The 15242-nt window shown below is 41.3% G+C and overlaps 1 protein-coding gene across 4 annotated transcripts in view; it reads right to left on the reverse strand.

The window, feature by feature from the left end:
- Positions 1-15242, reverse strand: part of WDFY3 (WD repeat and FYVE domain containing 3) — a 2050643-nt gene that overhangs the window by 1357134 nt on the left and 678267 nt on the right. For 3 of the 4 annotated variants that reach the window (XM_086961875.1, XM_086961873.1, XM_086961874.1), the window contains exon 15: positions 2744-2827. The exons of the other annotated variant lie outside the window; for it this stretch is intronic. In XM_086961875.1, the coding sequence (XP_086818001.1) occupies positions 2744-2827 (84 nt within the window). The remainder of the gene's footprint in view (positions 1-2743; positions 2828-15242) is intronic. 4 annotated transcript variants of the gene reach the window in all.

Genomic DNA, 15242 nt, shown 5'->3' on the forward strand with positions numbered 1-15242 from the left:
GGATGGCTAAGATGACACCAGCAAGACTGATAACCAATTTCTGCAAGGCATTCAGATATCGACTTGTATTTGTCGTACAAAATGCCAGCAAGGTCTCCGTAGGGATACTTCTTGAATGACAACCATCCATAGAGCATGCTTTTTTTGCAGCAGTCATCAAACGCTCTGTTTATGCAAAATGTAATTTACAGAGATTCTTTCTGAGAAGCCCAAGTGCTCCAAGCATATTCTCTGATTTAATGACAATTGAATTGACACTTAACACCAGTGTGAGCCAAATCTTCTCCAGTTGAGTTAACTTGCAATAGCTCACTTGTAGATGTAGTAACTGTGTTTCCCTTCTGGCCTGTGCTTTTACTTCAGCTTCAAACAACTTAATCGAGAGCACTGCGCTCTACAATTAATATACCAACGACCAAGGCCGAGAGAGATAGCCCATCGAAGTGACGGCAAATCATGAAAACACACGAAAGCATTAAGGGGTGGGGGGAGCATGCGCAAGGGGTGAGAGAGCGACACGAGAAACTGAAGGGAGAGAAATAGAGTGAGGGTGCGGAGAGAGAAGAAAGGATTGGAACAGGGGGAGAGAAAAAGTGTGAACACTTGTAGGAAAGAAATATAGGGAAAGAGACGGGGAGATACAGAGGGCAAGAGAAAGTAGAAGACAGCCACAAGAAAGAACAAGTTCGACAGGGAGTGGTGAACATGTGTGCGCTCGTTTTGCTGGTAACTGCATGGTAGGAACAAGTCCAAAAGTGGTGTGTGCGCGCGTGCGCAGACTGCTCATTTTCAAGCACTGCACTCGTGCTTGTGGAGCGCCCCTGCTCGCTCCCGCAAGGTGGATGCCGCCACAAGCACGAGTGTGTGCTTCCAAAAAGAGTAGAGTGACGGCTAAAGGGCCTCCTATGCAGTGCATGCGCGCTTCTTAGGCGAGACCTAAAAAATAAGGGCTGCATGACAAATGCAAAACAAACTCAAAAATAACACAACAGTTGCGGCACAGTTTCGCCAAGAATGCTAAACCGGCACCCATCCATTAGAACAGATTCAGCAATGCAAATACGCCAAGGTTAGTCAAAATCAGGTTATTTCGTGAAAAGTTTGTAAAAATATGCATATGGTGAAAAAGTAGTTTTACATTATTTAATTTTTATATGAGAGCATAACTCGCATAAAAAGCCATATAATATATTGGTAGGAGACTGGTGCAAGCAGAAAATCTCTCAGTGATACATTTTCTGAGAAAACCAGTATCTCACATGTGAAAAGTACCTGAAATCACGTATTGTGACATTTCAAGAAATTTTTCAAAATTAAAAATTTGCAAATTTAACCCATAACATTACAATCTTACCCAGGCCTACAGCAAACTCTAGCTCTTCCTGTTTAGTGAAAGTTCAGTCATTTACGGAAAATTTCCGGTGCACCATTTCCCTTTAGTGATGTACAGTGAAATGCCACACTTGGTTGGTGACAGTGCTACATATGAAAACACATAGATACTGGAAAAGGCAATTAGTGTAAATACTACAGTGGAAATAGGTATTGCACCGGGGAATGCTGGGAAACAGAGCACTGAATTTTGCCCTGTAATCCTGCTTAGTAATTGTCAAGTGTAACCAATAAGTGGAGATGCCTAGATTATATAAAACACATTCGGTATACCAAGGTGTGCAAATGATGTTAGATTTTCTGTCGGCCAAGCCCATAAACTATTTTTTTAAAGTATGTATCTTTAACAAGGGCATTAGATTTGATACCCACACCGAAGAGAAGACTTTATGAAAACATTTTTACGATAACAGTGAAAATGGTGAAAGGCATTTCTAAGAGACCGTTAGTGGAAGAATAAAAGTAAACAATGCAACTTGAAAGACAAAAAGAAAAAAATAAGCACTGAGTAAGCCAAAGCATCTGCACTGAAAGGATGTCACATCCGTTCAAAAGGAATGTATGCCAGTGATGAACACACTAGGTGCACGGTGGAACCATTATTCCATGTGAAACTTTAAAGTAGAAAACGGCTGTAGCCGGATAACCAACAATATCATATAAAGTCAACGGTGCAGTGTAACTCTCCATTATATGCCGGGACCCTGTATTGGTATTGTTAGCACTTGAAACATACAACTAAATCTATGAGTAGTAAGGTGTTAAAAAGGTGATGGTCTTTGACCAGAATACAGACGAGATGAACAAGACAACTGACAAAGATTGGCGGCATTGCTAAACAAGGTTTATCATATTTATTCACCCTGGACTTGCTCATCATCAAATCACTTGATTCGGTTTTTGCATAAAACCATAAAAGTCAAATAAAACGGTGTGTACACAAAAATCTATCATTAAGAAAGTCTACCGAGTGACATCAAACGCTACAAGGTTGATGGATATTCAGCAGCCCAATAAGCTAAAACTTAGAATAGTGTAATAACAATAACACGAAAACATTTCTTGAGAACCACAGATATCGATCTGTTCCCACATCTTAACGGTATTATGTATTTTCAGTTGCATAAACAAAAAAATAGAGCCACTTTTCTGATAGGTACACTTACAAAAAAGAAAGTTGCTCCTTGACAGTGGTGGATCAGGTTGGTGGTGAAAATCTCATACACAGGTTCAAAACAACACACACAAACACAGAAAAGGAGACATTAAAAAATAAAGCCCAGACAAACACAGTTTGCGGAAGAGAAAAAGAAAGGAGTTGAACAAGTAAGGTCTGTTAGACTGTCAGTACCTTTTCCTGGACAGAGCTGGTGTTCCCCAAGGGGAGGGGAGCGTTGTCTCATGTGTCAGGCATGGAGGGATCTGTTCTGCATGACTACAGACAAAACAGACACGAGGGGTATCAAGAGGTTAGAAAGAGAACAAGAAGCCAGAAGCTTGTTAGGTACAAAGAACATTTTTGGAACTAGCAAGAAGTACAAGAAACATGGCACGGAGCATGCACCAAATACAACACAAAGACAGAGGTCAATTATGAAGCTATCAAGCACACTGTAAGGAGCTCACAAACCATCTGGGTACTCAGATCCCCCCCACACTGAAGAATAGAGGAGGCCTCCAAACCAGCTCAGCTGAAACCACAGAGATTTGTTCCACAAAGTTACACTCTGTTCGGGTCCTGATATGCTAAGATCATTGATTTGCCACCAGCTTGCTCCCATTAGTGAAGAGTTCGATAGTCCTGCGTGCTACTGCTAAAACGTGAAGTATTGCTACACAATGAAAAGAGATGGGAAGCAACTGACTTTACATCAGATTTCAACCAACACGAACAAACAACAGCATTTTGTTTTCTAAATGAGAAATGTTCTCCAACGGTTCGCAATGGTTGAGACTGCACAACACGTTGTGATCCGAACAAAGGGACTTTGGCGTGAAGACTACAATGGTCAAACTTAAGGTCTTGGCGAACAACTCTGCATTCGAAGAAACACAAGTGGGGTTTTCCCTATACATAGGTAATGTGGGTTGCCAATCGGGCCATTGGGAACACAAAGCTTCAAAAAACAGTCTCTCTCTGACATCAACCATAAGAGAACCGATTTAATTTTGTTTGCTCTTCCCATGGGCAATGAAGATGGCCCTCCTCCTCTTTGCACTCTTTTACCAACCCTTCCGTCCTCCATACTGCAATACAGCTGTCAACGGTATGCAGATGGTGCACTTTGTGAAAGCAATTGCCTGGAATGGAGCAAAGCTGGTAGTGGACTGGAGTTGAAAATACACTGAGCTGCCGTGCAATAAAATGCTTTTTTAAGATTACAAATAGTATTATTTAGTAATAGTGCCTGCTCAGAAATGTGAATATTACATCAAAACTCTGTACATCCCACAGTTGGTCTGTGAATAGCTGACTGCACACAAAGAAATTAAAACTAAACTAAAACATTAAGGGATGTTGTTGTTTTTAATGTTAATAAAGCTGCAAATAATTAAATCAACAGCCACTAAACGTTGCTCTTTTTTCTTGTTAACTTTTATAAATCAAACTCGTTAACTAAGATGCAAATATGTGAAAAAATACTGAACGATCCCAGGCTTTGGCATGAGCAGTATATTTAGCCATAGAGAGCTAAGATTATATACCCCTGCATGAACTGTGCATGTTGCGTCTCAATGAAGCAGTACTTCGGCTTCCTGCACTGTACCCGCTCTGTGTGGTACTATGTGAGTGTGTGTAAAAGAAGCTTGCAGTGTGTTGTACCTGTCCCGTGTGAAGAGGGTTTTTTTCCATATTAAATATTTTAAATGAACAGATAAACAAGCAAATGCTATTAACTGTGTATTTTCCCTGTTTAGATTGACCATAGCTTACATAGGCCTGTCTTTAAAATGGCTAACTTTTAGGTGACATCTTGTTTTTAACAAGTGCATTTTTATTTCTGGGAGAAGCTTAAGTCTGAAGGAACTACCACGATTTCTCTTTGCTTTCTTTCCCATGTAAAATCTTTTCTTTTATGCAATATTAGTAGAATGTCCTATTCATTGCAACAGTACAACTGCAGAGTTCAGGCAACAGTTTTGTTGCAAATAGTTATAAGTTTGAAGGATGCCTAGAGAAGCTGTTTTGTGGACGTTCCTGAAAAACGAATGATCTTGAGACTGTATATTTATGCTTTAACCCGATTATAGAGTTTTATGGGAGCTATGTGCAGGTGCAGTAAATGTTAGAAGTGTGTAAATTAAGCTAGTGCAGAGTAGGTCACAGTTCAGACATGCTTTGTCCACTTTCGAGACCGCTTCGAGCAGACCAGGGTGCTAACTTTATGGGAGAACTGATTTTACTAAACTTTCCTTGGGCGACGATTTTATCATAATTCACCCTCTTGTATGACTGATTGACTTTAACTTCATATTGACTAATGCATTCATGTATTATATTTCTTGATTAGCACTAATGTGATTATTTCTGCTTGCTGTAAACATGTTACCCTTCCATAAACCTTTATGGTTTGAAACTTAACCACTCTTTGGCTTCTTTGTGGAGCCTAATGTGCTTCACATCATTTAAACATATTTATTTTTATTTATTTATAAAGTTTTATATAGCGCGAACAAGATCCCGAAGGATATCAGAGCGCTTTACAATAAATTGGTAGAGAGGACAAAATTTGATTTGATGACTAGATTCAGTTGCGAATTTTGATTAATCAGATATTGCTTATGGGCTGCAAATTTGCACATAAAAAGCGCTAACGTGTTTGTGTGAGAAGTGCACTGCAGCTGTTCTGAGTACGAGAAGCTTGCCCTTAGCTGCCTCATGTAAACTATGCTATTATCCATCAAACAACAACATGGCTGTACAAGAAGGCCACACGCCCTACCTATTTAAATATTGGTCTTGGTGACTACAGACCACTATTAGTACAGCACTATTAAAAGTGAAGAAACCCTGCCCAGAAGTCCTGAAACTTAAGAATTAAAAACATAACAATCCAGCTGAGAAGTTTGGATATCTTTCCATTAAGTGTATGTAATCTCTGCTCATACGTCTTGACACTGTTATAATATAAGGGTTAACCCAAGAGTACTGGGACCTGGGTAGTCAATAGTATATAAAACGGGGTCCCAGTTGATACAGTTTCAAGGACACAAAATCACAGTTCATAGAATATAAACAATGAGGGACTTCATGAAAAAAGAAATTACTTTGAGAAATGTTATTTAATACACATCCTCATTTGTAAATTAATTGCCAATGCTTTACATAAACGCAAAATTAGACATTTTCTAACTGCCCAAGAAAGGAGGGGCGTGGGAAGGAAGGAAAGGTGAGAGGGGGGAGTGTGTTCAGGTTAGTGCAGAAATCAGATTAGTTACAAAAGAAATAATAAGTGGTACTTAACTTAGAATGTATATGAATACATTCTAAGTTAAGTACCACATAGACGTATATACATTGTCAATCACTTATTTTATAGACTAGAAATATTCCTATCCCATTCTCAGCTACCACAGCCTAACATGATCCGTTGTTGATGGGTAGGGGCAAGCAAGGGTGTGTCGACGTTTCGACCCCAGAAGTGCAGGCTAAGTTGTTGCCCTACAGCGGGGTCTTCCTCAGGACAGGCTGATCCTTAGCAAGGTGTCTGTTCAAATACTCTATCTTTCAAAAAAGCGATGTTCGCTAAACATTCCCTGGCAGGATGTCGTTAAGGTCATTAGTTACTGGCCAACAAGCCCGGCGGAGCTAATCCTCGCTGGTTTCCAAAATACGGCACGTCTCGCGGGCGTCTCAGCACGAGACACAGCCCAACTCAGCTCGTAAAAGGTAAACGCGCATCCAAAGGAATGTTTAGCGAACATCGCTTTTTTTGAAAGATAGAGAATTTGAACAGACACCTTGCTGAGGATCAGCTTGAACCTGTGAACCTTGGGTTCACGCTCTCTTGGAATTTGGAGCCTTTGGGCCCACTACCAATCCTAGACGGAGTCAGGTGATTCAACGTGCTTTTGTTCCCTTCTACACTACCCCGACACCCCACTACCACCTGTCCTGAGGAAGACCCCGCTGTAGGGCAACAACTTAGCCTGCACTTCTGGGGTCGAAACGTCGACACACTTATTATTTCTTTTGTAACTAATCTGATTTCTGCACTAACCTGAACACACTCCCCCCTCTCACCTTTCCTTCCTTCCCACGCCCCTCATTTCTTGGGCAATTAGAAAATGTCTAATTGTGCGTTTATGTAAAGCATTGGGAATTAATTTACAAATGAGGATGTGTATTAAATAACATTTCTCAAAGTAATTTCTTTTCCCATGAAGTACCTCATTGTTTATATTCTATGAACTGTGATTTTGTGTCCTTGAAACTGTATCAACTGGGACCCCGTTTTATATACTACATACGTCTTGACACAGTCTATCTAGAAGCATAGTAGCCATGCTGAGAAGTTCTAATGCTGTTCTAAATGGATAGCTTTCCTTCTGAAAAGGGTCAGTACTATCTCATTCAAATGACAGCAGCACTGCTGTGGGTGTTGGTAATGCCCCAATTAAAATCTAAATTTGCTGAGAAGCTCTGGAACGGTCCTATTAAAATAGCGGCAGCGCAGATAAGAAGAGAATGAATTTTCGCTTACGCTTCACTTTGAAGTGCAGGTAATGGCCCTTAAATTAATAGTAACTCTTCTGAGAAGCTCCAATAAGGTCACACTGAAGACACTTTAAACATAGCAGCTCAAAAGTGCAACAACTGCTCATTAAACCTGTAGAGGCTAGGAAGTGCTAATTCTGCCCGATTAAAAATGTATCAGGCATGCTAGAAAGTGCCCATATGGTTTTACTGCAAGAAGCAAGCTCTACTAAGAATTTGTGTTACTGTTTGATCTAACACACAGTAGCACAATTGAGATTACCAAAATATATAGTACCATCTATTGCTACCCAACATTACAAAGCTTGACAACAAATCTTAATAACCTTCACACCAAAACCTCTCATTGGGTAAAAAGTTAGTTCTGAAGGGTTTGTCAATGTCTGTTAAGGAACAGTCCCAAAAACCCAAAAGGTGTAATCCACATATTGGTTCAAATCACAGCAGTGCATTAAAAATAGGAAATTGGGCCCACTTGAAAAAATAGGATGGTGAGAACTAAATTTCAAGTGATGTGTATGGCTCATATCCATCAGCTACCTCTTAGGCAGCATTTGAGCGGCCACCATAAAGGGCAACTTGACAAACCGAAGGAGATAGGGCATTGGGAGGGCTGGATCTTCGGATGGGCGGTGATTGATTTCAGAGCAGGAGCTAACTTTTTTCCAGTCCGGACACTGTAGGACTTTTTAACATGCACTTCTATTGCTAAATGTTATGTGTGTGGTAAAGAGTTCAAATGATACATGATATTTTAAGTAATTGCTGTTCTAAAGCAGACCTTCAAAACACGAACCCTGTTGAACTGTAAGAAATCGTTTCGTGCTCAGCAATTCCTCCTAAGATGTCATCATTAGTAAAGATTAACTTTAAGCTCAAGCATTGATGACTTGTGATCCACTTCCTTTAACTAAATGGGGTGAAGCTGCTGGGAATCAAGCTACGTTTTACAGTACTCATAATTCAAAGCTCATCCTGGCCCACCTACCCTTTTGTTGCCCCAAAAAGGAAGCCATTAACAAATGTTAGTTTATCCCCAGGACTTTCATTAATGCTCACCGAACAAACTGTCATTGATTTTATATTTATTTTGGTTACCATAAACGTAGCTTTGGCTTCCGAGTGTTTTACTGGAATTACAAAAAGTTTAAATCTCGAGATCTTATATTAGTAGAATTGTTATTAATTTGTAGTGGAAAAATATGTAGTGTAAAAGTGAAATATCTTGTTTCAACTCCTTGTCCAACAACCTAGCTTCTTCTAGAGTGATGGGACATTCTCACAAGATGGGGATGAAACTAATGAATATGGCACGCCAAAGCAAAAACATGTTTTGACAACAACACAGGCGATTAAACCTTCATCTAGATCTGTCAACCTCCCAACAAGATGATTTCCTGTTCTCGCACTCACAAAGTATATATGTAAAATAAAATGTGCAGCCCTGAAGTGTGTCACCTAAACAAAGGCAGGCTTTGGACCTAGGAGCATAATTGTTACTTCAGTAATATGTACTTAACTCTACACCCATATTTCCCCTTCACCTGGCTTGCTTCCAAAGGGAATGTCTGAGAGGAACCGAAGCTACCAAAACTTCAGAAAGTTCAGTCAGAAATGCTCACCATGACTTATCCTAACTGTGCAGCAGTAGACATACATGACAGTGTTTGTCGGAGAAGTGCAGTTACCCAGGTGGTTGCCATTCACATATTATCCACAAGTTGCTGGATGTCCACTGATGCTGCCTCGGCCCGACTTCATGGATGAGAACAGCTGTCCAGAAGACAGCACTCCCATCCATTACTAGATGCCTATACTGCCCAAATGAAGCAACCTACTCAAGGAGACTGAGGGCCACATGCATCAAAGTCAGGATTTGCGATTCCTAAATAGCGATTAAGAAATCGCCATTTAGGAATCGCAAATCCCTATGCATTTAGGAATTGCAAAAAAAATTGCGATTCTTACATATTCCTTAATAGTGATTAGCAAACCGACTCGCTATTAAGGAATGCCTTCCCATTCATTCCTATGGGCCTACAGGCCCGTAGGAATGAATGGGAAGGCATGCGCAATTTGCTAGTACCAAATAGGTACTCGTAAAATTGTGCATGCAATTTCAAGGGTGCCAAAAGGACACCCTGTTGCACCCCTGAAATTGCCATGTGACCACATGTTGCTCACACGCACATGCCACAAGGGCATGTGTGTGTGTAATGGGTGTGTGCAACATGGAACTTTGATAAACGCACTTTAGTGCATTTTTCAACGTTTTCGCAAATTACCATCAAGTTTAAATTGATGGTAATTTGCAACCCCTAATAGCAAAATCGCTATTTGAAATTGCATCCTGCATTGCATTTAGGGAATCGCAATTTGCGATTCCCTAAATGCAATTGCAATTTAAGTAATCGCAAATTTAGCGATTACTTAAATTGTGATTACTTAAATTGCGATTTTTGCTTTTGGGATGATGCATCCCAAAAGCAAAAATAGGGGCAGATTCTGCCCCTTTGCGACCGGTATTTGGCATGATGCATGTGTCCCTAAGTCTGTTGTAAAAACTCCGTCTAAAATCTAGCAGTCTTCCTCACATACCAATTTTCTGCATCTTCAGAAGTCCAAATTCATTTTGAATGCTAATAAGAAGGTTAGGATCTTTTTTGTTAGAGGAAAAAGATTACTCTCCTCTTCCTCTCTCGCTGCAAAAGTGTTTCTGCCTGGGTCTCTGAACGCCTCCAGAAACTACTCTCTTGTAACATTCACAAAGAGTTCATTTGAATATATGTTGTGTTTCTTTTTTAATTTTCCTTCCCCCTTTTAAAGGCACCGTTAAATATGGATGAAGCTTTCACAAACGTAATAACCTAACATGCTTACAAGTGTAACATTTGCCACTTCATTTATGAAAGAACTTGTAGAAGAACCCTCCAAGCTTCACTAGAAAGTTGTATTTCAATCCCGCAAAGTTTTGACTAATGCTTCAGTATGATGTGATTACAAATATACCACTTACCCTTACAACAACTACGGTATGTCCTTCGGGAATCTGGCCCTCCTTGATCACAAGAGAAACGAGATGTTTTACATAGTTTTTGTAAAATTACATGTCTGCCATGCTGGTTTCACCCTGCGGAGGCCATGTCCATAGGAGTCCTAAATGAGCCAGATGATAAGTGTGTGTGTGTGTTACTGTGGGTGCATGTGAGAGGTGTAGTGTGGACGAACGTCTCAATGAAGGCTGATGGCGAAGAAAACATGAAAGGAGATGGTCCCGAGTCCACAAAATCAGTAATGATGGTTTAGGGAATATTTGTCTATAGGCCCTAACCCTCAAATTTCCTATCTATGAAAACAGGATCTATGTGGTCACAAGTATTACTGCAGACTTCTTTGCCTTGTAAAAGTCTTCTTATCTGCCTCTCGAGGTTTTATAATGAGGGTGTGCATGAAAGGGCATAGGTCCCATCTACGACAGAGGACATAAAAATGGGACTAAACGGTTTTTAGGTCGAGCCTAGCGGCAGCGCGCATGCTCTGCGAGGCATGCAGTAGTGGAGTAAGGCTTTGATGCTCCGCCCAAATTTTTAATTGGGCTGTGTCAATGTCCTTCGTAAACCCTGGCTTCTGAGTCGTTATTAGGCTTGCTAGTCCCTCCTTGATACCGCCTTGTCTGCATTTGTTACCTCCTATAACGACTGGACCTTTTACTGGTGTTGTTACATGCTCTGCTTTATAAGTCATTGAACACTATATTATTTAATGCTCTTCACCTATGCCCCCCACTACCTCGCAGCACGCCGCCCGCTTTTATTTATTTATATTTACTAATGGTGGTCCGCTTTAACTATAGCAGATGCATTTTTTATCTATTTTAGCAGCGAGGTCCGCATTTAGCAGCCGCGTATACTTTTTAAAAATTTACTAGCACTAGCGCCCATGCGGAGCTTTCACATTTATAGAGGCCAGACCCTTTCTTTACACAAACCGCGTCTAAAGAAAGGTACACAGACGACATTAAAGTGAAAGCGCGACACGGGCGCTTTTACAAAAAAAAAAACAATTTGTCAACTTGACAAACAGATGCTTTTTTTTGTCAAAGCCCCCATGCCGCGGTTTTACTTTAATGTCGTCACGCCCCTTTTTTTGAGACACGGTTTGGCTAAAGAAAGGAGTGCACCCTTCATAAACGTGAAAGTGCCGCATTGGCGCTAGTAAAACAAATATATATTTGCAATCCAATTGGTGTCGCGTTAGCAAGAGTTTAAGCTATTGCATTGCCAATAGCTTAAACTCTTGTAAAAGCGAGACCTATTGCATTGCAAATGCTCGTTTCAACCGTGCTTTGCGTCTTTTTTTCACTCTCCCTCCAAACAAGTACTGGCAAAGCCAATATGTCTAGCATGTATTTTGAATCTTGAATAAAACATTAAAACAGCTTGCTCCAATATAAAAAAAGAAGAAAAAAAACCTGCTTTCTGTGTACAACTATGTTAAATAATTTAATATGGGATGATTCAGAAAACTTTTGAGATAGTAAAATATTGTCTCATGCATTGCAATGCAAGCACTACAAAGGAAGTGGAATGATATGCTAAATTCTCAATGGCATACGATGGAAGATAAATACTTCTCTAAGTGAAGTTAAAGCCCACTCAATGTATATTTTAAAGAATTGGTAACAACAAGTCACAGTGAGAAGCACTGCCAAGCTAGACCTAAAAAAGAAGAATCCCATTATTGGCACGGTAAGGCAAAAAGAGAGAGTATTTTTAAATGGCATACCATTTGGGACTAAATAGAATTGGGGACTTATTGGCCGAGGACTTTTTCAATTTCTGTACGAAGCTGGCTCTTTATATGGAATAACAAATAGAGGTATGCCGTGCAAAGAGTCCAGGTATTCCCATAAGAGTGCACAGGGCTTCTATAGCAATCCCAAGTTGCCCTTCTCGGTGGTGGTGTGGTCGAGCAGCCTAAGGTTTGTCAAAGAGGAGTGTTAGCCATTTGCAAATACTCACACAGTCAATAAAATGGTACACACGACTCAATAAGGAGATTCACAAAAATGAATAAAAAGAACATGCATCTTTATATATATATTTAGGCCCTGGAATCAAGACGGTCAGGTAAGTACGTTTCAAAATAGAATGAATAGGTGCCTTTTAAAGTGTAGACTTAGCCCAGGGGCATCAAGGCGCTAATTGTAGAAACATGTGCAGGCAGACAAGATCACACTCAATCCAGCTTCTCAGGGAACAACCAGGTCTTTAGAAGCTTTCGAAAGATTGTGTGAGATCGTTGCCCCGAAAGATAATTAGGGAGAGAGTTCCACAATTTAGCAGCAGCAATTGAAAAAGCTCTCCCGCCCCATCTCATCCTTTTGAACCTAGGAACCGTGAGGAGATTTTTACTTGCTGACCTGAGATTCCTCGAGGGAGCATAGTGTTGAAGTAAGGCCTTAATGGCCGCCGGGCGCAGGCCATAATATGCGTTATGAGTGAGACAGAGGTTTTAAACAGATTTCTGCGATCCACAGCGAGCCAGTGTAACGAAAGAAGGGAAGACGAGACTGAATGATGTTCGGGTAGGTCCATCACCATCCTTGCAGCAGCATTCCGCACCAGCTGCAGGCGACACAGCTGTATTTTGGACTATTGCAACGCCCTGTATCTAGGCATCAACAATCTGGACAGTATTAGTGCAACAACCACTTTTTTGCGTGCAGCAAATGAAAGGAAATGTGAAATTTTCCTTATGAGCCTAATAAGCCCAAAGCAGGTGGCTACTGTCCTGGAGACCTGAAGATTAAGAAAAAGGGAATTGTCAACCACAACTCCCAAGTTTCTACCATGGGAGAGTTGGGCAGGAGCCCAGGGAGTCGGGCCACCACTCCCCTGACCAGACATCTAGCTTGTCCCCAAAGATCAGAACCTCTGTCTTCTCGCCATTCAATTTTAGATAGTTTTGTACCATCCATGACGAGACTGCTTGCATGCAGTCTTTAAAATTACGGGCAGAGTCACTGACATTATGCGTGATGGACACCATTATTTGAGTGTCGTTCGCATATGACAAAACATCCAGTCCAAATGATTTCACCACCCTTGCAAGCGGGGCCACGTAGATATTAAACAAGGTAGGGCTCAGGGAAGATCCCTGGGGCACTCCGCATATAAGGGAGGCAGGATCCGAGTAGAAGCTTCCCAATTTTACTGTTTGAAACCGCTCACTAAGAAAGGAGGTCAGGAGATAGAAGGCCGAGCCCCCAACACCTATCTCCCTGAGATGCTCCACAAGTCTCAGGGGAGACAGGGTATCAAACGCTGCGATAAGATTAAGTAAAATTAGTAGGGTGGTGTGCCCTGCATCCACCTGTGCCCGTATATTGTCAAATACCGCAGTGAGAGCAGTTTCTGTGCTACGACACCTTCTGAACCCATGTTGAGAGCAATCCAGAATTTGATGGTCCCTCAAATAGGCACTTGGATGAAAGTTCAGATGAGCTTCTAAAATCTTCGCTGGACCTGGCAGAAGGGAGATAGGGTGAAAAAAGAAAACAAGTTACTTACCTGTAACTTTAGTTCCCCAGTATTGGTAACTTTCATAGATTCCCATGCTTTGTATCATTCCCCGTCATCGGAATGGGAGTCTCGGTAACAAAAATACCATAGCTGTAGGTACAAAAGACAATGGAAAAAGGCCTAGGCCTCATTTCCTTTTGTAGCATATCACCCTCTTTGTGTAAAAGAGACCAAACTTTGGCCTCAGCCAATCAGAAGTGCCTCACCACTTAGAACCTTCCTGAAGGAACCTCAGAGCCTCAGATTTTCATAGCCGTTGTGTACTAGACACCATATCTGTTGTAGGCTGAGCTTTCCCCGGGTAGGTGAGTGGGCGCATGGGAATCTATGAAAGTTACCAATACTGGGGAACTAAAGTTACAGGTAAGTAACTTGTTTTCTTACCCCAGTATTGGAACTTTAATAGATTCCCATGCTTTGTATCAGAGTAGTAAGCAGTTGGCAAGATAATCATATTTTGCATTGTAAATAACAGCAATAGACAACATGACATTAGATACAAAATGTGAAAACATGGAAGGTGGGAAAGAAAGGAAAGCTCACCATTAGTGGAAGAGGTTCCTCAGGACAGCCTGTCCTACTGCTGCATCATCCTGTTGCAGAGATTCCAAGCAGTAATGCTTGGTAAAGGTGTGGACGCTGCTCCAGGTAGCAGCTCTGCAGATATCCTTAATTTGCACCCCCGCGAAGAGGGCTGTTGAAGAAGCCACAGATCTTGTGGAATGCGCTCGTTTCTTCCCAGTCAGAGGTTTACCAGCAGCCTTGTGACAATGTAATATAGCGCTTGTGATCCACCTTGAAACACCCTGTTTGGATAGTGGAAGGCCTTTACTCGGTCCCCCGAAGGCCACAAACAGTTGAGAAGATTTTCGAAAATCTTCAGTACGTTCCAAATAAAATTTTAAGCATCGCTGCACATCCAACGAATGCAACGCTTTCTCCGCTGGCGTGGAAGGTTGAGGGAAGAACGTTTTCAGAATGACCGGTTCATTCAAGTGGAAATCCGAGGGAACCTTTGGCATGAACCTAGGGTTAGTCCTCATGATGACAGTGTTCCTCTTGAATTGAAGGAAAGGTTCTTGGATGGTCAAAGCCTGTAATTCTCCTACACGCCGAGCCGACGTGAGAGAAAGGAGAAGAGCCAATTTCCACAACAGATATTTGATGTCAGAACGATGGACTGGTTCAAATGGACCCTTCATAAGTTGAGAAAGGACCAGATTCAAATGCCATGTTGGCGGGGGCGGTCTCACCGGTGGATAGACCCTGAACAGGCCCTTAAGGAATTGCTTGATTATTCTGGAAGACCATAATGAAGGCCCAGAGTCTGTCCTTCTGAATCGTGACAAAGCAGCCAAATGGACCTTAATTGATGAATGGGCTAGACCAGATTTGGCCAAAGACAGCAGGTAAGGTAGGATCTGATGAGGCTTGGAATTGAATGGATCGATGTTTTGTTTGACACCAACAACAGAATCTTTTCAAATTAAGGCGGTAAGTTTTGTTAGTTGAAGGAGCCCTTGCTTGGGACAGAACTTCCCTAACCT

The sequence above is a fragment of the Lissotriton vulgaris genome, chromosome 3_1 (assembly GCF_964263255.1).
Source record: "Lissotriton vulgaris chromosome 3_1, aLisVul1.2, whole genome shotgun sequence".
NCBI classification, from domain to species: domain Eukaryota; kingdom Metazoa; phylum Chordata; class Amphibia; order Caudata; family Salamandridae; genus Lissotriton; species Lissotriton vulgaris.